The sequence below is a fragment of the Ambystoma mexicanum genome, chromosome 2p (assembly GCF_040938575.1).
Source record: "Ambystoma mexicanum isolate Mex_15411 chromosome 2p, UKY_AmexF1_1, whole genome shotgun sequence".
Lineage (NCBI taxonomy): Eukaryota > Metazoa > Chordata > Amphibia > Caudata > Ambystomatidae > Ambystoma > Ambystoma mexicanum.
Genome location: NC_090923.1, coordinates 100,946,310 through 100,967,311, shown reverse-complemented (window position 1 = coordinate 100,967,311; position 21,002 = coordinate 100,946,310). Strand labels below are relative to the sequence as shown.

The 21,002-nt window shown below is 44.9% G+C and overlaps 1 protein-coding gene across 3 annotated transcripts in view; it reads right to left on the bottom strand.

Annotated features, from left to right (window-relative positions):
* CELSR3 (cadherin EGF LAG seven-pass G-type receptor 3) overlaps positions 1 to 21,002 on the bottom strand; it is a 968,624-nt gene that overhangs the window by 146,697 nt on the left and 800,925 nt on the right. For all 3 annotated transcript variants that reach the window (XM_069643335.1, XM_069643336.1, XM_069643337.1), the window contains 2 exons: positions 4,732 to 4,899; positions 3,983 to 4,109 (listed from right to left, as the gene is read on the bottom strand). In XM_069643335.1, coding sequence (XP_069499436.1) covers positions 3,983 to 4,109; positions 4,732 to 4,899 — 295 coding nt within the window. The remainder of the gene's footprint in view (positions 1 to 3,982; positions 4,110 to 4,731; positions 4,900 to 21,002) is intronic.

The window sequence follows — 21,002 nt, the reverse complement described above, 5'->3', positions numbered from 1 at the left end:
GCCTGGTGGATGGTGGTTATACCGTGGCCAAGTAGCTGTGGTCATGAGAGACCCCTCTACATGCAGAAGCAAGCTGTACTGATGCAAGTCTCCCGACATGGAGAACAATGGACATGGTTTTTCCCAAAAAGGAGTTGTTGGGTGCCTCCGAAAAATATGCTTTTTACTTTGGTACCTTTGATGCCACAAACTGCTGCAGAGGGTCTCCTGGTATTGTGGAGCAGAGTTTGTCACACCTATGCAGCAGTTTCTTCAGAAAACAATGGGAAAGAGCACTGCAAGCAGCAGAGGCAGTGATCTGGGCCTAAACAATGCAGGCGCATTGCAAGGGGTCTGACTGGGAGTACTGCCATTTAGAGTACTTTCGTGCAGCAAATCCAGTTTACCCTGACGTAAACAAGGACACAACACAGGCAGGCACCCTGGAGCAAAGAGGAAATCATTTTTAAAAAGACAAGTGGACAAAAAAGAAAGCTAGTATTGTCGATTGGATGTAGACAGTTTGCTGGGGGTGGAGGGCACCACACACATGGATCTGAAACTAAGTTTAAATTCAAGGATATTTGCTGGGTGGTAGGGAGATTTTTACACAGCCCTCTGGTGGGGGATGGGCATTCATCTAACCTAATGATAAAACAGTCCAACCCCAAGGCAAGCGAAAACTTCTCTAAAGTAGTAGCTAAGACAGAGCACTCAGGCTTCAATCAAGAGAGGAGGGACGGCTGGTGATATAGCTCAATTAGTCCACAAAGCTAACCAAAGAGAACACCTAAAATGGACATACTGAAAAGAATACGCTTTAATAAAGTCATGCATACGCTATCTTTCATGTCAAAATAGGTACATGAGTTAGACACAGCACATGATGGAAATAACATATGTATAAAAAACAGCAGTGGCCAGTTGAGACCTAATCTATCCCTATGACTAACATGATAGTCCATAATCATTATAGGCACTGTATACATAGTCTACAGAGCTCTTGGCACAGTAACACATTGGTTGAAGGTGACCTTCAGAACCAAATGATTACATATCAGGGGGATCCCAGGTTGGTGGGTTATGGGACACAGATGGAGGTACTGACTGTAGCAGTTTCTGAAAATATGGCACAGGAACAGCTAAACAACTCAATGCGAAAGATGTAAACCTTTGGAGTAAAAATGCAGGATTCTGTCAACCAGGGTCTTGAATCCAGACAGGGACTTGAATCCAGACAGACGACATCCCTGATAGCTCAAAACAAGCTGGGAAGAACAATCAGCTTTCCTAGGAGTGGGGCCCACGACACAGGTGTGAAAGCAACAGGGAAAATGCCTCCAGGATAACGGAAGGACCTTTACAAGCGGTTACAGAGGCTCGTAGGACATAACGAGGCAGCCCACCAGCAGAAGACAGTCCCACGAACTGAACAATGGCGGGCTGACCCAGGAATGCCCAGATGAGCAGATGAGGCTCAACACCCTTGCAGGTATCAGCAGCTTATTAATCGAATTGGGTGCAACCAGCAGCTTCCAAAAGCAAGAAGCAAATAAAATCGGCCCAAGGAAGTAAAATGGCCAAGGAAATGGTCCTAGTGCGAGAAGGAAGACCTGGTCAATGGAGATAATCAGGGGGAGGACGATGACAGCCCTATTAGGAAATTCAGCAGCCGACAATATAATACTCAGCTAAACCCAGGACTTACGCTCCTAGTACAAAGTAAATGCAGCAACTGTTTATTTACTGCTTCTTCATGGCAAAAGACCTGCAGCACAGTTGCAACCCTGCTCCAATTCTGAAAATCCAAACAAACTTGGGTGTAGGTCTTCCGGCCTCACTAAGCTATCTGATACACACAGGGTCTGGCCTAAGTCAGCTCTCCAATCACCCAAAAGGACTTTAAACAAAGGTGTTGATGGACAACCAATTACATTGGCACCAAAAAACACTGAACACCCCATAAACTACCCATAGGATATGTAATGCCCTTGTCGGATGCCAGCTTCTGGTCTAAACCAGTTCAAACCATTCTAGGAAGTGCAAGACTAAACTCAGAGTGAGCTTGGTTGTGCACAACAGCCATTTTATACCTGCCTTGTGGTTCCCTAAACAAAAGAATGCACAAGAAACAAAATGGTGTTAGTACTCTAATGCCTACCAAGAAGGAACATTGGGCTACTAATGTTGTACATCTTCTTCCACCCATGGCGGAGCCAAAACTAAATCACAACTACCACCAATCTATTCTCTAAAAGAAAGGTATGGTGATAAGTCACTCTAAGGCCAGAATTAGGTGCTTAAAAATCAATCATGTCCCTGCAGCCATATCGGCTACCCTGGGAGCATATACTCTAAATGGTTTGCAATGGCAGGGGGCCTTCAGTAGAAGTCACTCTGGCCATAAAAAGAAGTCAAATATCCTACCAACTCAAAGGCGAAAAGCAGGAAATTTAGGGGCCCCATAAAATTAGACAGCATAACCTCCAAAAAAGGAATTCTGCCCTAGTACTGTGCCAATGGACAGATTTGCATAAGTATGAATTAAAGAGGATGGAACGTAGGTGTAAAAAAATGGAATCCTACCTCATACTGGGGGATTCAATCAGGGGATTTGGAGTGCCTGGATTACGTGTGGGGAAACGGGTATGGGTTGAAGCTCTTTCAGATAGTAGTGATGGAGAAAGAGTCTCCGAGGCAATTCTTTTAGATGGCAAAGGAGAACCATTTGTAGACCCTTAAAATACAAGTTTATAGGCATAATTTGTAAGTTGATGGGTCATGGTAAGGTGTAACGAGCAAACAAAGAGCAAAGGATAGGCTTGTTTTACTTGCACCGCTCTCAGAAATACACACGTCATCTTATTCACAAAGGAAACCTGCACATTTCTTGGTGTCTGCACAAAAGATGCGCTAGCCATCCCCCTTGCCTACATCAGTGTTGTGAGCACAGTTATGACATTAACGCCTTACAGGCTTGCCACACCTACATGGAGCACATTCCACAGTGACAGGCCTTCAGATGTCAACAAACATGTCCCAGTTTGAGGGATGGAAATAAAAGTGTGAAATGCATGGCAGGATGAAGAATCAACCCGAAATGTAGTGCCCGTCCCTTCCCAGCTTATTCACACGAGCACAGGTGAATGTGTCTGATTTCTGTGCATTTCAAAGTGCATGATACGATATGATTGGTTATTTATAACGCGCTTAATATCCAGAGGTTTCTAAGCGTGGACCCATGTCGTCTTGCTTCCAAGGCAAGCACGTTGCCCCTGAGCTATCCTCTCGAGACATCCCATTTCTGAATTCAGGATCTGCATTGAAATGCGTTACTTGCAAAAAGGGGCTGGGAAAGAGAATCTATGGTGCACACATTCAGAAGCTCTGTCTGAATTGGGAATATCTCCATTGTGTACCCGCATATCTGGTCACTTTCACCAAAAACATGTTTTGAGAATCTCTGCCCATCTTCTCCAGACATTTGGCCATCAGATCCACTGGGCACAGAACTTCAAATGTGCCCATGTCTCAAACTACAAAGATCTTATTTGCCGTATCTAAGAAGACATGCTTTACAGACATGCTATATACTATAAAAAGAATCTGCAAATGCATAAACAATATTGGTGTTAAATGGAATCGATCTGTGAGAATGTTGGTGGTGTTCAAGGGTCCCGCTTTGACATTCCAACTGGGCATAATCTTCCTTTCTGGGGACCTTATTTACAAACATTGCTTTCTTTTTCATTATAAGTTGCATTTAAATAAAAAGGAAAAGAAAACATTTGAAATAGGGAATTTGAAAGTACTTCAGTGATGGCCAGAAGTCATTGTAATCTTATGACCATTAGGAGGATCCTCTGCTGGGGATTTGTATTTCTCCTAATGGAGCCGGATAGCATTGCTTCTAGGAGAGGAGATGAGGGGATTCATTTCTAAAGGCTATTAGGTTTGCACTAAATCCTGTTTTGGGGGAGTGGGGGGCTTGCGCTGTACTTGCCTCTCGATGAGAGCTGTCCATGAGCACCCCGAAGGTGCCCAGCTGGGAGCACTGACAGCGCACGTGAGTAGTGTTCCTGTACACAAGGTCACAGTCCCTCGCAGTCCAGCTGCCGAGAATGCCCACGCTGTTAAGAGAAGAAACAAAGCACACGATTGGACTCAATGAGATACTCAAGCTGCCCTCCTACCCATCATGCATGTTGTTTTTGAGATCAAAGGAATCTCATGGTTGTTCTTACACTGGTGTTGGGTGCTAAAAGAGTTAGGACATCATAATAGGAATGGTGACAAACTTAAAAACAAGCAGTATTTTAAACACTGCCTATTGTTAACAAATACCTCCCAATTGCATGCAACATATGTGTTATTTAACCCATGTAATACTTGCTATATAAACCATACCTCAAATATCTCATGCAGTTCTAAACTATAATTAGGTGATTTAAAAATAGGAGCTATTTCAAATACCACCCGTTTTTACCCTCACCACCAGCCCTGTAAAATGAGGCCCTAATACTAGAAAGAGATTGCATGACAATCCTCTCTTCAAAATGATCATGCATTTATGTAGTCTATAGTATTTTGAATTACAAAATCAAAACACAAATGTAACAATTACAAAAAAAACAACAGACGGTTCACAATACACCCCTGACCCAGAAAGCACAGACACAGACTAATTTCAAACACAAAGGTGTATAAAGCCATAGGACCAGAGGTAATGACACACTCAAGAGCATCGCTTACTGGCTGGTATGGTTCCACTGAACGCAGAGTGGTTTGCTCCGATTGGCTGTTTCCAACAGGCGGAATTCCAGCATCAAGGGTGAGTCCAGGACTCCGCGGAGGAAGGTGTGGTTTTTGAACACAGACACACTGATGATTGGGGAATTCATCACAGGATTCTTGAGGAGCCTGAAACGGCAAGTGCACAGTATGAATGTCATTGTTGCATTGACTGCACACCCTATCAGCTCAGATGGTCACTCATCTACTCTTCAAATTACTGTGTAGGCCACACTGCATCATTTTAACTGGTTGTGCTCGGTGTACTGCACACATATGGTTAAAACACACTTGATGAGTCTGAAAGCCCAACGTCTATTGGAAGAATGTAGCTTTTTGATAAGAGGATAAACAATGCATGGGTGAGTAACCAGCTCTACACGTAGCGAGTCTCCCATGGTGAGATGTTGCCACTTGGAAACGGGTTCGATACCTCTCCTGGCTGACTCAGCTTCTTCATTTGACAGTCATAAATTGAATACCCTATATGTGAATAATAATGATGGTAATTAGTAGCTAAGCACACTGAAAGTGGAAATTCCAGTATGTCACCCTATGTAAAACTTCAACAGCCTCATTTGGTTAGAACTCTAAATTGCATGTCCATGAGGCAGAGAGGACAAGGAAAAGACACACTCGGGTTTACTCTTATTTTCATCTCCATCTCGTGAACACGGCCTGCAAATTAGGGTTTGCACGCTGCGTTTACTAATGGATTCCTATGGAATGCATCTGCTTTTGACCAGGCGCAAAACCGAGGAAGATTCCATAGCGATCCATGTGTTTATGCCTGCATGAAAATCTCATGCAGGCATACAAAAAAGAGCTGACATGAGACCCAGGAGATGGACACAGCGCAAGATATTATCTCTGCTCTGTGTCCCTTCTCCGCCGTGCATCAGCACAAAAAGGGGGCAGGACAGAAAATGGAGGCGTGAGTGCATTATTCCTTGCATCTACGTCTCCACTTCCTGCCCATTTAAAATGTAGGTAAACTAGTATTATTATTGATCAATTGGATCAAGAGCGTGCCAATTTACACAGTTGTACTATAGCATGTCATCCCATTTTCTTATCTCAACACTGAAAAGACTGAAGTCATTTTCTTCCCTCCTAACACACTTTCCCCTACCCCCCTCCTTTCATCCACTTTCCCCCTTCCGATCTCCCCATCTCGACCCATGCCCGCAATCTTGGTCTCTACATTGACTCCTCCCTCTCCTTCTCCAACCACATCTCTCTCACCTCTCGTGCCTGTCGGCACCACCTATTCAACATCTGCAAGATCCGCTCCTCGCTCACCTTCCACGCTTCTAAACTCTTAATCTCCTCCCTTATTTTCTCCCACCTCTTCTACTGCTCTTTTCTCCTCTTCGGACTCCCGGCCTCTTATCTGACTCCCCTAAAATCCATCTACCACTCCTCAATCTGTACTCTCTGTCTTCTTGGCCCTCGAGATTCTATCTCCACCCCACTCTCTCAACTTGGCGGGTTCCCTTCCTCTCCCAACTAAAATTTAAATTCCTCTGTCTTGTCTTCAAATCTCTCCATGATCTTGCCACCCCTACTCTCATTTTACTCTCCCTCCCGCTCTCTCTGCTCAGCTGATCTCTACCTACTCACTGTACCTCCAGTCCCATGTGCCTCCTCACGCTTCCGTTCCTTTCAACTCTTGGCCCCCCTTCACTGGAACTCCCTACCTCTTTCTATACGCTCCTTCCCTACCTACTCATCCTTTCGCTCCTCCTTGAAAGCCCTTCTTCGTAACTCCCCCCGACTCTCCTTCCCTACCTCCCTACCCTAACTCCCCTGCCCCCCCTCCCACCCTCTCCCTCACTCCCCCTTATTCCCGCTCCTGCTGATCTCAAATCGGACATTGAAACCTTCCTTCCCAACCTCCTCTCCCCTCCCTTCCCCCTTCCCCTTCTTCTAAGTAAACTGTTCTACATATTGTATCACTGGTTTGTTTCATGATTGTAAATATGCTTCTTCATTATTGTACCTTGTTGTTATACTGTAAAGCGTTTTGGATTAAAGCGCTATATAAACTTAATAAACATAGCAGGACAGGTGTTTAATTTCATCTGTGTTTCACTCATAACTAAATTCAGTTGTACCATTTTTCATAGCACAACTAAAATAGCATTCCTCTAAGACCTGTAGACCCTCATTTGTGGTGATGTCCCAATAGGAAACCTGCAGACCCTCATTTAGGGTGCTTTCCCAAGAGGAGCTCTGCAGACCCATTTGGGGTGCTGTGCCAAGAGAAGCCCTCTATCCCTGCAGATAGTGGATCGTGCATGCGAGCATGGCCCATAAAAAGACAAAAGGGAGTCTAATGTTAATACTCTGCTCGTAGCTTTATAAGGGTCATGCTGGAGGTGGGACCCAGGGAGGGAAGATTCAATCAATTCCCCCCGTGAAGACCTGCTCTCTAACCTTGATTCTAAACTCCTCTCCCGCTGAACTTGTTGGAAGTGTGGGGGCATGCTGCTGTTGCTGTGGCCGTAGCCACCAAGAAAAAGCTAATAAGCCCTAGCGCTACCACACTTTGGGTCCCGAGACTACATTACCCAAATGCCTGGGCGTCATTGCTAGGGGCGTACAGCACGCAGGGCTTGCTTGATAAGACCTCTCTCCGCCTGGGACAGGTGCTAGTGATTGACAGTTGGAGGCACAGGCGCAGGACGTTGTCGAATCACCTGGAGGAGCGCCGAGCGTTTGTTTCTTTCGTTCGCTAGAATGCAGCAAACCTTCTGAACAAGTACTTCCCGGGCCTCAGTGGTGAGGCTTCCCAGGCTGCAGAGTGGAGACAGGAGAGTCGCAGGGAACCGATGCGGTTCCGGCAGAGACAAAGTGCATTTCGCCTGACAACATTTGCTTGGGAGTCCTCCCGAGGCTCCGGAGCCTCTGATAAGTGGCCTTGTTAAATACTAAGCATATTTTCGAAGTAGAAGGGGCATACACTCTTATGGGTGTAATGTTAGGAAATCAGTGACTGTGTTACGTAGTCCGAATGGATGTGATGCACACAGGTTTGGGACATGCTCATAAATGCTCTTGAGGATCTGTGCAACTTACGCAGACTTGGGTGCAGGAAAGTGATGGTTGCCTAATATCCTCATGGTGTCAGGTGAACACATGGAGGGGAAGGAAGCACGGTGTATGGTGCGAGAAACTTAGTGCTGATCAGAACATTCAGTATATGTTGTATATGTTGACATTCATCATGTCATTTCATTTCATTGTCCATGCACTGTTATGTTTTATGCTGCTTGCATGGGTATGAGGGTAAATACCACGAGAAATGGACAGGAGAGGATATACATAAGTTTGAGTCTGTTTTGGGATGTTAGGTGTTCCATGTTCATTAGACAAGGGAGTATGCAGGTTGTTACAGGAGTGATTTTATGTATTTTCCCAATTTCCCCTTCTAATCCAATTTGCTACCGTAATACTCTTTCACTACAACCGCCTTACCCATCCACCACGTCTCCCTAATCCCTGTTCCCCCCACTGGCTGCCTCATGGTCACCTGTTAATTGGAATCAGGGACCCGTGCCAACTACGGTGAGAGGGGTCGTATACATTTCGGCCTTGTTGGCTCAGGAAGAGGTCTCGATACCCTCTCCTCCATTGGGTTATGATTTAATTGCCAGCCCCCATTTGGGGATATTCACACCACCCAAGCCAAAATAGAGGCGGCTTCTCCACCTTTAGCGGATGTGCTAAAGGCACTACAGCATATCCAGCTATAATCGTCTCATTCTAGACCGGAGACCACCGCTTTGAAGGCTCAAGCAAATGGGTTGGTGGCCCAGGGAATAGCACTGCATAGACCTGGGCCCTCTTCTTCACAAGCTACGTCGGGTAGGGCATCTACTATAGTGGTTCAGACACCAAACAATGTTCTGTTGGCTACTCCTGAATGTTTTGAAGTAGACCCAAAGAAATATATGACTTTCTTAACTCAGTCCCAGTTACATTTGTTATGCTTGGGCGATGCTTTTGGTACAAAAGGATGATCCCATGTTATACAATTGGGACTTTATAGGTTAGTATTTGGAAGGTTATTTGATCGGCGCCATGTTTCATTAGCATAGAACAAGGAATTATTAGCTTTACGTCAAGACTTGAAGAATTTGACATCATATGTGACACATTTCAATAAACTCATAATTGAGACAGATTTGCTAGAACAGAAGCAGACTGTGGTGTTCTACCAGGGGCTTAGAGATGAGCTTAACGTTCTTCAGCTTCTGGTTCGATGAAGAGCTCATTGCGCTTTGCCGCCACAACAGAGCACTCACGCACTCACACAAAAATACCCCAACCCCCGAATCAGCCAACTCACTCCTGATAGCAATCAAACCCTAAAAATCAGAGGTTATAGCACATGAAGTGAATTCCCTGAATTCCTGCATTAACAATGCCTCCTCCAACACCAAGGAGTTATTCTCCATACTGAGAGAACTGGAAGCCCCCATTCGGGCCACCACTCCCATCAATTCCAGCAAAGGATGGTATACGATACAAAATGCACTTGCCTCCAAAATCCTCACACTGCAAAATAAAATACAAACTAAAAACTAAAAAGAACCTATTAGCCAACAACAAAAACCTGCCCCCTCTTGCTAAGGAGGTCTGTACCTCAAAAACCACTGCCCAATGCCGATTCACCAATATCTCCCAAGACCAGGTGCTGAACACCATCTCCACATTGAAACCCTCCAACTGCAAAGGCGACAGTCAAACTTTGTGCACCCACACTAACACCTATCATCACTAACTTCATTAATGCCTCATTTAATACCAACTCTGTGCCCACTAGCATTAAAGAAGCCTGGGTCACCACTCTTCTTTAAAAAACCTTCATTAACCTCCACCATACCCACAAATTACTGCCCCATCACGACGTCCCGTTTTTACTGAAAATAGTGGACAAGATAGCTTACACCCAAGTCCACGAATACCTTGAAAGTAACCACCTGCTAGGAGCAAGACAATCTGGCTTCTGTCCTAAGCACAGTACAGAAACAGCCTTATTAGACCTCAAAATCCAGATGGACACCATAAGAGATTCCGGGAAAATGTGTATCATCCTCTTACTTGATCTGTCCGGTGGTTTTGATCTGATCGACCACGACAAGCTATGCAATGCCCTCGCAGAGAATTTTATCTTCTCCACGGAAGCCACTCTATGGGTTAAGTCATTCTTAGCGGATCGTTCCTCAAGAGTCTCCATCGGTGCCAAGGCTGCTGACCCTATCCCAGTCCCCTAGAGGTCCCCCAAGGATCATGCCTCTCTCCCACCCTCTACAATGCATACACAAAATTACTTTTTGCAGCCCTGGATGCCATGGGCGTCATCTACACCAACTTTGCAGATGATACCCAGATCCTTATCCCCATCACGGGTAACCAGGAACAAGACTGAGCTACCATTAACAAGATCCACGCCATTATTCAATACTGGATGGCCACCAACAGTCTATGTCTTAACAATAAAAAAACGGAGATCCTCATTGTAGGTCCCCCGTTCCGACTAAAAATCCTCCACGCCAGCTACTCATCCATTATCATCTATGGCACACCCATCCCAATACTTAACCGTGTCAAAACTCTAGGTGTCCTACCTTTTGATTAACAAACACATCAGTGACCTTGTTCCGGCAACCGCTTACACTGCAAAATCATCGCACTCAGCCGCCAATTTCTTACCAGACAAAATTGTCTCACCCTAGCTCGAGCCCTCATTCTATCGAAACTGGGCTATTGCAACATCCTATTACTAGGAACCTCAAACACTAACCTTGACAAAATGCAACTGTTACAAAATAAAGCCCTACGGGCAGCTTTTGGGCTAATAAGAAATTACCATATTTCCCACACCAGGAGGGATGTACATTGGCTACCCATCACAGCCAGAATCCTCTCCAAAACTCTCGCTATCACTCATAAATGTCTCACCAACATTGCCCCTTCATATCTCAACAACACTGTCACTCAAAAAAAGAACACTAGAGCCCTCAGATCAGGTTCTAGCACACACCTCTTCATCACAAGGTTCAAGAGTACTAGATCAAGGGGGACCAGCTTTGCTGTAGTTGCACTAAAAACCTGGAACTCCCTCCCCGGGCATATCAGAAACGAGCCCTCACATCAGCACTTCAAGAGTCTCATCAAAACCTGGCTCTTCAACAAGTTCTAACCAATTTAGTTTACTCACCACGACATGTAGTACCTCACTCTCTCTCTGCACCCTCTGTTGCTTTGTCTGTTTTGTTTTATGATTTCATGCCTCAAACTGTACTGCCTGTACTGTATTAAAACTATGGTATGCCCTGCACTGTACTACCTGTGGCCTAATCTACTACCTTACCCCTACTGTACTGTGATTTTCCCTGTAACCAGTTAAGCCTGCTTTTCATGCATCTTACGCCCTGATACCTCCGGGTTTGGGCGTGTAACAAATGTAATAAATACAAAATAAATAAAGGACGCTATAGGTCAGGCAGATCCACAGCCAACGTCTTGCTCCACACTCAGTGTTAGGGAGCCGTTATCTCATGAAGAGAAGGAGATGCAAAATAATGTATGCCTATATTGGTGCAAGCCTGGACATTATATTAGGAATTGTCCAAATACTCCTAATCGGGGGATGGGAGGGGACAAACGCAAGACAGAGTCAGGAAAAGCTCTGGCTCGGCTCTTTAGGGGATAAGGGAATCAAGCCCATTTGAGAAGAAATTCCCCAGTATGATAGCTAACACATGTATACATTTTGGTGACCTTATTCTTTACCGCAACTAAGCAAACTGTGTCAGCCATGGTGGATTCAGGAGCCACTGGTAACTTTATTTATATCAAATTGGCTGACAAGTTGAGAATACCAACCGCTAGTAAGGGAAATCCAGAGGTGGAACAAACAGTGGATGGGTCACTATTGACATCAGGTCCAGTCACAGTACAAACACAAACAATATGCATGTTGTGTTTCCCAGCCAATGAGGCGGAGATTGAGTTTGATGTAATTGCAACACCCCAGTTTGGGTTAATATTGGGCATGCCATGGCTGGTAAAACACAACCCCACAATTGATTGGGTGGAGCAGACATTAGTTTTTACATCCGAAGGTTGTCAAACACATTTACATGACAAGATGGGCCCAGCCACATTTTTGGTGGTAGCGGTCAGTACAATAAACATGGTGGGTGCTGTGGAGACGGTCCTTCCAGGCATATATCAAGCAGATGCAGAGGTTTTTTGACAGTGGAAAAGCTGAAGCTTTACTTCCACCTCTTTCATATAATTGTGTCATTGATTTTGAGCCTGGGGCTAAGCTTCCTTGTAGTAGGATCTATTTGCTTACTGATGTAGAGAATGTACATTTGAGAGAGTATCTAGACGAAATGCCTGGGAGAGTGTTTTATTCTGAGTTCTCATTCACTAGTGTCTTCTCCCTTGTTCTTTGTACCAAAGAAAGAGGGTACTTTAAAGGACCTGTATTAACTACAGAGCTTTGAATAAAGTCACTATTAAAAATCGCTTCCCACAGGGGGGGCTGTTGATCAGCGTGAAGAAATGGCGGTATAGTTGTAGCTCCGGCCTGACACTGTCCTATTTGTAAAATGATTCTGTTGTGTGCCGTAAAACTGGGAGCGAAAAGGAAGAATAGTCGCTGGGGGGTCCAAGGATACTTTTGACCTAGAATCCCAGTGATCAGAGGTGTAAGGAATCAAGTGTGCATCGACAGAAAATCCAACGGCCCAGCGAGGAGGCGGACCCTGCCTGCTATTCCACAAGCAACCCTTCTTATGCAACACCAGCCCCTGGTGTGCTGCGGCCCAAAACGCCATCAGACTTGAAGACACCCGGCCCAAATAAACCCGACCCCGGCATACTGTGCTGAGTGGGGGATGGTGAGAACCTCCAGTGAAACTCTCTAGAGAAGCCCAGACTGCGCAACTAACACAGAGTGAAATCTAGAACGGAAGGTCGGCAGCGTAACCTTAAAGCTGTGCTTGCTGAGGGACAGATATGATCTGGAAAATAAATAAAACAGATTACATGGAAAGCAGAGGAGTCCTCGCAGAATAAAAGGGCTACATAGAAACTTTAACCCTAACTCTGGTGGGAGCCACAACATCCTAGGTGGCAGCTGTGCACGGAGAGCCAGCGCTAGGACCCATGAGGGAGAAATACACTTGCAGTGACTGCCTGCACTTCGGTGCTGAAACGAATGCTGGCGAGATAAACGCCGGTAAGTGCTCGCAGCGAAGGAGTTGGGACGGAAAAGAAAGACATCAGAGATAAAAAAAACTTTAATATAAGGAGCGATTGAGGCAGCGCGCACAGAGCTGGATGTTGCCAGACTAGAGGGAAGACACTCTGTGTCCCACATGGAACGGCACCATCCGAGATTAGGCGGCAGGATGCGAGTTGCACAGCAAGCAGTGCCACAGCCCGTGGCATACACAACCCCCTGCTAAGAAGCTAGAAAACATTCCAAGACCCGGCAGTCATAAACCCAGGTGCACTGGGGACACTGGTCTCCAGAAGCAATAAGGAGAGCAGAGCTTCGCAATCCCACTGGGCACAGGCAGACTGAAAGTATACATGGGAGGCCACAACACCACGACCCTTAGCGGAAAAAACTATAATAGAAGGTGACCCCAATGGACTAGGCACAGGCAGTCTGAAAGTATACGTGGGAGGCCACAACACCATGACCCCTGTGTGAAAGAATTACAACAGAAGGTGACCCCACGGGACAATCACTCCGGCACAGCAGCCTACGCAGCACTATATATCCTTGGCCTACAAGGGAGTGACGACAAAGGGAAAACAGAGGAAGCACAGGACTACATCCAAAAACAGTGACAGCACTGAACTGGGGACATGAGCGGTGCATAATCCAGACCTTAGCACCTCCGCATTGTCCCTCTACTTAAAAACAAGTGGCGATGGGGCGACGCGCCCAGAGACCAGCACAGTGTATTAATCTGTGGAAAGTAAAATAACAAAAGTAGCCCGACAAGTCTGCACACCAAGCACAATTCACAATTCGCAGACACACACATCACACATCAACGACACTTGGGCCTCATTACGACCCTGGCGCTAAGGGGTTAACGGCGCCGTAAAAGGCTGCGGTGCCGTTACCCCCTTAGCGCCTGATTACGGTCCCTTTGCGGCTCCCGACCTTAACGGCGGTCTGGACCAGCCGTTAAAGTAGGGACCCACAAAGGGACCTTGAAGGTAATTACGGTACCGCAATTTGCGGTACCGTAATTACCGCCTTCCCCATTCCCATTGAGCCCTATGGGGCAAAAATGGGAATGGGGAAGGGCCAATGGTGCATGGGGAATTACCGCCCTGCCAACCTTGGAATGGGGTGGTAATTCCCCATTGCACTATGGCGGACTCGTTACTATACCGGCAGCAACCATGGTGCTAATAGCGCCATTGGTTACCGCCGGTGTTGTAATGAGGGCTCTTGTCAAGAAATAGGCACTCCGACCAATAAAACACTCTTACAATTAATGACAAGGGATAAATGCTAAGCGAGGAACAGACAGTTATTGGACAATGCCCTACCAGTGCAGTAAAGGAGAGCAGACATACTATATGACGAAGGGCGCTGACAAAAAGAAAGGCTCAATGGACTCGTACATTAATACCACGGCACATACTGCAACGCACCCCGACCAGGGAGCAGGTGGAAGCACTGATACAAGGCCAAGGGAAACCTGGGACGACCAACTGCTGCAAGCAATGCAGAATGGGTTTATGTCAGTGAATGTCAAGTTAGATGACATTGTAGTGACAATTAGCTCCCTGAAAGCTAAGGAAGAAAAAGGGAGTGGTCGTATAACCAAAGCCAGAATTGGAACAGCAGAAGACAAACTAAACAAACACGATCATGACATTGCAGAACTGAAAACTGAACTGGTTAAAACCTGGAGTAAATGTGAGTACCCAGAATCACGATTGCAGCGCAATAACGTCTGCATTGTAGGGATACCGGAAATGGCATGCAAGGGCCCAATGGAACCATTCGTACATCGCACTCTCGCTCCATCTCCCAAACCTGGCACCCCACCGCGAACCATTATAGCAAGGCTGATTAACTACAGGGATAGGGACCTTATTCTAAAACTATCTAGGGAGAAGGGATCACTGCACTACGAATCCAGCACAGTTCATATATAGACAGACTTCTCGGCTGGGGTCCAGACACAACGGAGATCATATGACCAAGCGAAAAGGGCGTTATGTGCAAGACACATTCCATATTCCTTAATGTTCCCGGCTAAACTCACAATACAACATAGGGGACGGGCACACTTCTTTGAAAATCCAGCAGAAGCTATGGAATATATGGAGGCTTCCATCCCAATACCACCACGGGATCGCAGAAACAACACAAGCCTCGACCGAGAGGCTGAGAATGCACGACTGAGAAGCTGAGAATGCACATGAACACGAGGCGGGTTTAACTATAAATCCTGACATCGAAAATAATGTTGGCAGAGAAGAAATGTAAAGAACATAGGCACACAACACAAACAATATAATTTGGGAACTGGGAGAGTGGAAGCGGGACACGCAGTAAGACCGCAGTCTGCTCACAGGACTCCCCTGGAATACTCTACAGTTCTGCAAAGGGTACACCATCAAGTTGAGGGTAGGGGGACGGAAACAACGGAAGAAGTTAGGGGGAGGGGTTGGAATTTGTGGAATGTTTTAAAGGTACAAAATGCAGGTTGACGGGAACCAGGAATGGCATGGGATCACAGGATGAAAGCGGGTTCTATATTCGTGGAAAACACACTAATGTCTATGGCAAAATGCGCTGTAACAAATGGGTGAATCGATAGGCATGATCTCATGGAACGTTAGAAGCATTAATAACCCCATTAAAGCTAGGAAGATAATGGCATATATTGACCGACACTCACCAAAAATAATGATGTTACAAGAGACACATGTCACAGGAGTACTAAACGACACCTTTGCCTCTAAATAGGTTGGACAGAGATTTTACACCTCCTATTCGTCCCAGTCCAGAGGGGTGATGATACTGGTACACAACACTGCCCTTTAACTCACAAAAAATACAAATAGACCCCAAAGGAAGATATATAATAGTAACAGGGGAGTTGGCCGGGAAAAAGGTTATACTGGTGAATTCATATGAGCCTAATATAGATGACCAAGGCTTCTATAATGGGATCGCACTGAAGGTGGCAAAGGAAGGCGGGTTCCCCACCATATGGGATGGGGACTTTAGTATGGTTTTGGATGTGGTAAGGGACAGGACGGGCACCGCCCAGCGGAAACTGTCTAACGCTGCACAGATGGCAAAACAAATTATGGGTCCGTTGGGGATGATTGATGTATGGAGAAATGAACATCCAAATATTACTGAATACACATATTATTCCTCTGTAAATGATGCTATGTCTCAAATTGATTTGTTGCTAATATCTGCAGAATGGGCACCTAGAATACAGGGTAGCAAGATCCACCCACGCACTCTACCAGATCATTCACCAGTAGAGATGAAACTATTAATGAGGGAAATACCCTCTGTGGAGAATGCCATCGGCTATGCTACAAGATACCTTACAAGCAAATATGAAGGAACAGAACAATATTTATCCGAGAGCCCCCCCCCGCGGGCCTCTCAGCAGATGTGAGGGAAGAAATTGGCAGGCCGATTGAGCTAAGGGAGATAGGAGACTCCAAAGACTCGGGCAAATCCCCAGGCCCATATGGACAAGGCATCAAATTATATAAAGAAGATAAGGGAATCCTTGCCCCCAAACTCCTTAAGAGTATGGGAAGAATCACTTGAGAATGGGCGGCTCCCACATCGATATGTGAAGCTGTCATTACTGTGCTAACCAAACCTGGGAGTCCACCAAGTGAGATGGCGTCATACCGTCCGTTATCCCTAATTAACACGGATGCCAAAATGTTTGCAAAAACACTAGCTAATAGGCTCCTCCCGAATATGCAATCCTTGGTACATCCAGACCAAGCAGGATTCATCTCCACACGATCAACGAGATTGAACCTTAGACGACGATTTGGAATAATTTCACAGATCAACCCAGAGGCCAGTGCGGTAGCGGCGTCACTTGTCGCTGAGAAAGCCTTTGATTTAGTGGCATGGACATTCCTATTTGAGGTACTTAAACAGTGCAAGATGGGTGATAACTTCATCAGATATATTCAATTGTTATATGCAAACCCAACCGCTAGAGTCTGCACGAATGGGACATTATCACAACGGTTTGAACTGGCCCGCAGTACTAGACAGAGCTGCTCTTTCGCACTCTTATTATTAGCACTAACAATAGAACCCTGGAAAATATGCAAATGGCACTCACATAGAGGAATACATATAGAGGGAGCCCCTCAGATAATATCCCTATACGCAGGCGATACACTGCTATACCTACGTAACCCTGAGGAAAACCTCAAACCAGTCATGGCAGAAGTGGCAGAATTTACGATGCACTCAGGATATAAGATAAACAATGCAAAGTCTGAGCTATTTCCGTTGACCAAGAACACAAATGCACCCACCGATCTGTTAGGATTCAGATGGGCCCCGATTAGAATCAAATATCTTGGGGGGTTGGTCTCTTGTAAACAGCAGATACTATACGAAGAAAACCACGTAGCCTACCTTAATGTGTTAACAACTAAACTGGCGGCATGGGCCAAATTCCCGTCCCTATACAGTAGACTATCTCTATTGAAAATGATAGTGCTTTATTATTTCACCACGATCCCGATATGGCCAGGTCATAGATGTTTCACCAGACTCAGTTCCATGGCGATACAATTTGTTTGGGGGAATGGGGTATCTAGAATTAGCTCGGAGGGACTGTCGGAACCATATGAAAGTGGGGGACTGGCCGCCCCAGACTTTGAGTTGTACTATATGGTGGCACAGGCACAATATGCAGGACATTGGTACTCACAAACTACAGCCCCAGCCCACCTAGCACTGGAACGATATGGGACATTAATATGAAAAGCTTTAATTCTTGAGGAGAAGTATGTAGATTCATGCCCGTTCGACCCGGTGTGCACAACAGTTAATGCATGGAGGCGGATACATAAAAGACTGAACATAGATACACCATACAATAGTAGAATAACATTATGGAATTGCCCCGGGCTACCACCAACATATGATTTGGATATACAGAAAGCCTGGGACCCTGAAGGAATAATGGGGTTGGGGGACCTGTTTCCGGGAAGGACTTTTGTAACAAGAGGAATTCAGGGAGAAACTAGAGGAGAACCCTGTCAAATTGCTGCAGCATTTCCGCATACGGCAGCAGTGCACTGCAAATGGCCATCCTTCCCACAAGAGCCCGAGCCCTGTACGCGAATAGAAATAATAATAAAGGAAGAGATGCCCAGAGGACTGGTTTCCAAACTGTATGTGTCAATTCAAAAGGGTCAACAGCAGCAAAATAAAGAACAAACTTAAATGGGAAAGAGACCTAGAAATAACCACTGACAAAACCAAATGGCAAAAATATTGTTTGTTAACCAGAGAGGTATCCTTGAACGCCCGACTGAGGCTTATACAGTTTAAAATATTGAACCAATTACATTACACCCCATCGAGGATAGCGCAAATGTATCCTGGCACGACGATTGAAAGTATAAAATGAGGGTATGGGGGCGGGGCGGTCAGAGTCAATGAATATGTACTGGAATTCTCCAAAGATTATAGAGTTTTGGCGCGAGATATCAGGGGCATTGCAAGATATGACCGGAATTTCCCTGCTACTCACAGCATTGAAGTATCTGCTGGAAGACATAGGTAAAGTGTCCATTAAAATACGAAGGCTGTTTAATATGGGCTGTATACTGGCGAAAAAATGTCTAATGTTGAAGTGGAAATACAGGAGGGCACCAACGTCCCAGGAGTGGCTAAGGGAAATGACACTTGTAAGTGACCTGGTGGAGGAATACACTTGGACGATCAATGTGACGAGTAGACCAAAAGACATTTGGGGCCCATTTAAGGCATACTTTGCCGGACAAGGACAGGATAAAACCTGAAGATGTAATATATATGAGAAAATTACGATTTCTAAAAACTGTACAGTTGAGATGGTAATTTGCTGTAATTGTGTGGCCCATGCGTTTGTTGTGACCAGCTAACCGCAACCTAAATAAAGACTTAAAAAAAGAAATTGCTTCCCACTACCTTTAATCTCGGTTCTTTTGGACCAGGTGAAAACTGCTGTGATTTATACTAAGCTAGACTTGAGGGGAGCCTATCATTTGATACGAGGGAAAGAGGGAGATGAGTGGAAGGCAGCATTTAGGACTACGTTTGGATTGCTTGAGTAGTTGGTGATGCCGCTCAGATTATGTAATGTTCCTGCAGCATTTCAACATTTTATGCAGGAGGTGTTAAGGGAATATATTGATGTATTCGTCATTGTATATATTGACGACATTATGATTCACTCTCAGTCCCCAGAACAACATGTTAATCACGTACGTGCTGTGCTCAGGAGATTACACTGATTGAAGTCTATGAAAAGGGGTATACAAAACTGGTACAGAATATTAATCTTATTTGTACAGATCAATTTTGGTTGTATCTAAATGCGGGGGGAAACTTGGTCATGAATTTTACTCTTTATTATATGTGCCAGGAAATTATGAAATTATTACTTTGACAATTTCGACGTTTAAACCTATTTTAGACAGTTCTTTTTATATTGAAGAAATTAACTTTTCAATAATGTATTGTCATGTGTTTTAAAGAAAGATTTGTTTCATTTTTATATGCGTAAATGCACATGCAAAGGAAAGCATGTTAATGTTATGTTTCTATAGTATCAAATGTAATTACTTTCTGTTTTAATGTATTTCATGTGTTTAAGGTTATATTTAACAAATGTAACACTTTCATAAAAAAAACTAAAAATAACCGGAGCGAACAAATTACTCATGTTCTTTGGGAAGAATTATTCTTTATTAGCATTATGTAAAAATTAAAAGTACTTAGTTATGCTCACGACTATTGCTGTTTTCTTCAAAATAAAAGTTTTTTTTAATCTTTTTGCGTCTATTGTGGATGTGTGTGCTTATGCTCCTGGTTCTGCGTTAGATAACGTTATGACGTGGTGATGACAGTGTACGTTTGGATAAGCTGCTCACTATATCATTAAAATTGGTTGAGCTCATTGTGAGCGGCGAGTGATGTCAGCGTTATGGCCGGGTGATCTGAATTGGTACCGCAAGGGCACTTGAACTTAGGGCAATGGATCAACAGATAAGGTTAGAACAAGATGGAAGTAGCCGATCCGTCGTTTTCGCACGTGTTAAAGTGAGAAATACTCCGGTAAGTTGCATTGGAAGTTTTTTTTAAGAACAATCAATGTATGCTCTAAAATACACTTGGCCTGACCACATCTATCCCTATATGTAGTTCCGTCTCCCTTTGCATGGCGGCCTGAGGAAGCAAACAGAAGAACACAGCGGGACGCAGAGTTCGGATCTGTTGCTGCCGGTAAGTCTTTCATGTAATGAGCTGGTAAGGACCAATAAGATTGCTTGAAACAATCTGACTGTCCCTCGCCGGGTACTAATGCTGGCTCATGACTTACACCGTCCTGCTGGCCAAGGTTGGGTCCTTATTTCCCAGACCTGGGAACCTTAGATCCGTGGCCAGGGTGGAAGATTGGAGACCTATGCTATAGTGGCCTTAGTTCTGGTGACTGTGGGCCTGGCTATCAAAGTAGTCATGGCGAATCCCACTAAATGACATCACTTGATATGAAGATTGCCTAGATGGGGACAAGACCACGATCGGGGATAAAATAAGAAAGTTATTAAAGGTCTTATTATAGATAATGTGATACTGACAGGATAAGTGTAGGAATAACAAATGCGAGGGGTATCAATATTGAAATTAGCAAACTGCTTGCTACAGCAGGAAACTTTATCTGAGCCCTTTTGGGTTTTCAATGCCCGCACACTTTATTATGGACATCCTTGGTTTGTGAGAAAGGGGCAGAGGTTCCAGGGGAAGGCTATAAAAGAAAGCAAAAGAGGTCCCTGAGCCTCTCTAAAGCACAGTGAGCGAGGGGTCCACATCTGGAATACCTTTATATACTTAGGGTAAAACCCCATGTTTTACAAAATGTACACAGGTGTAGGAGCCCCTCTACAGGGGA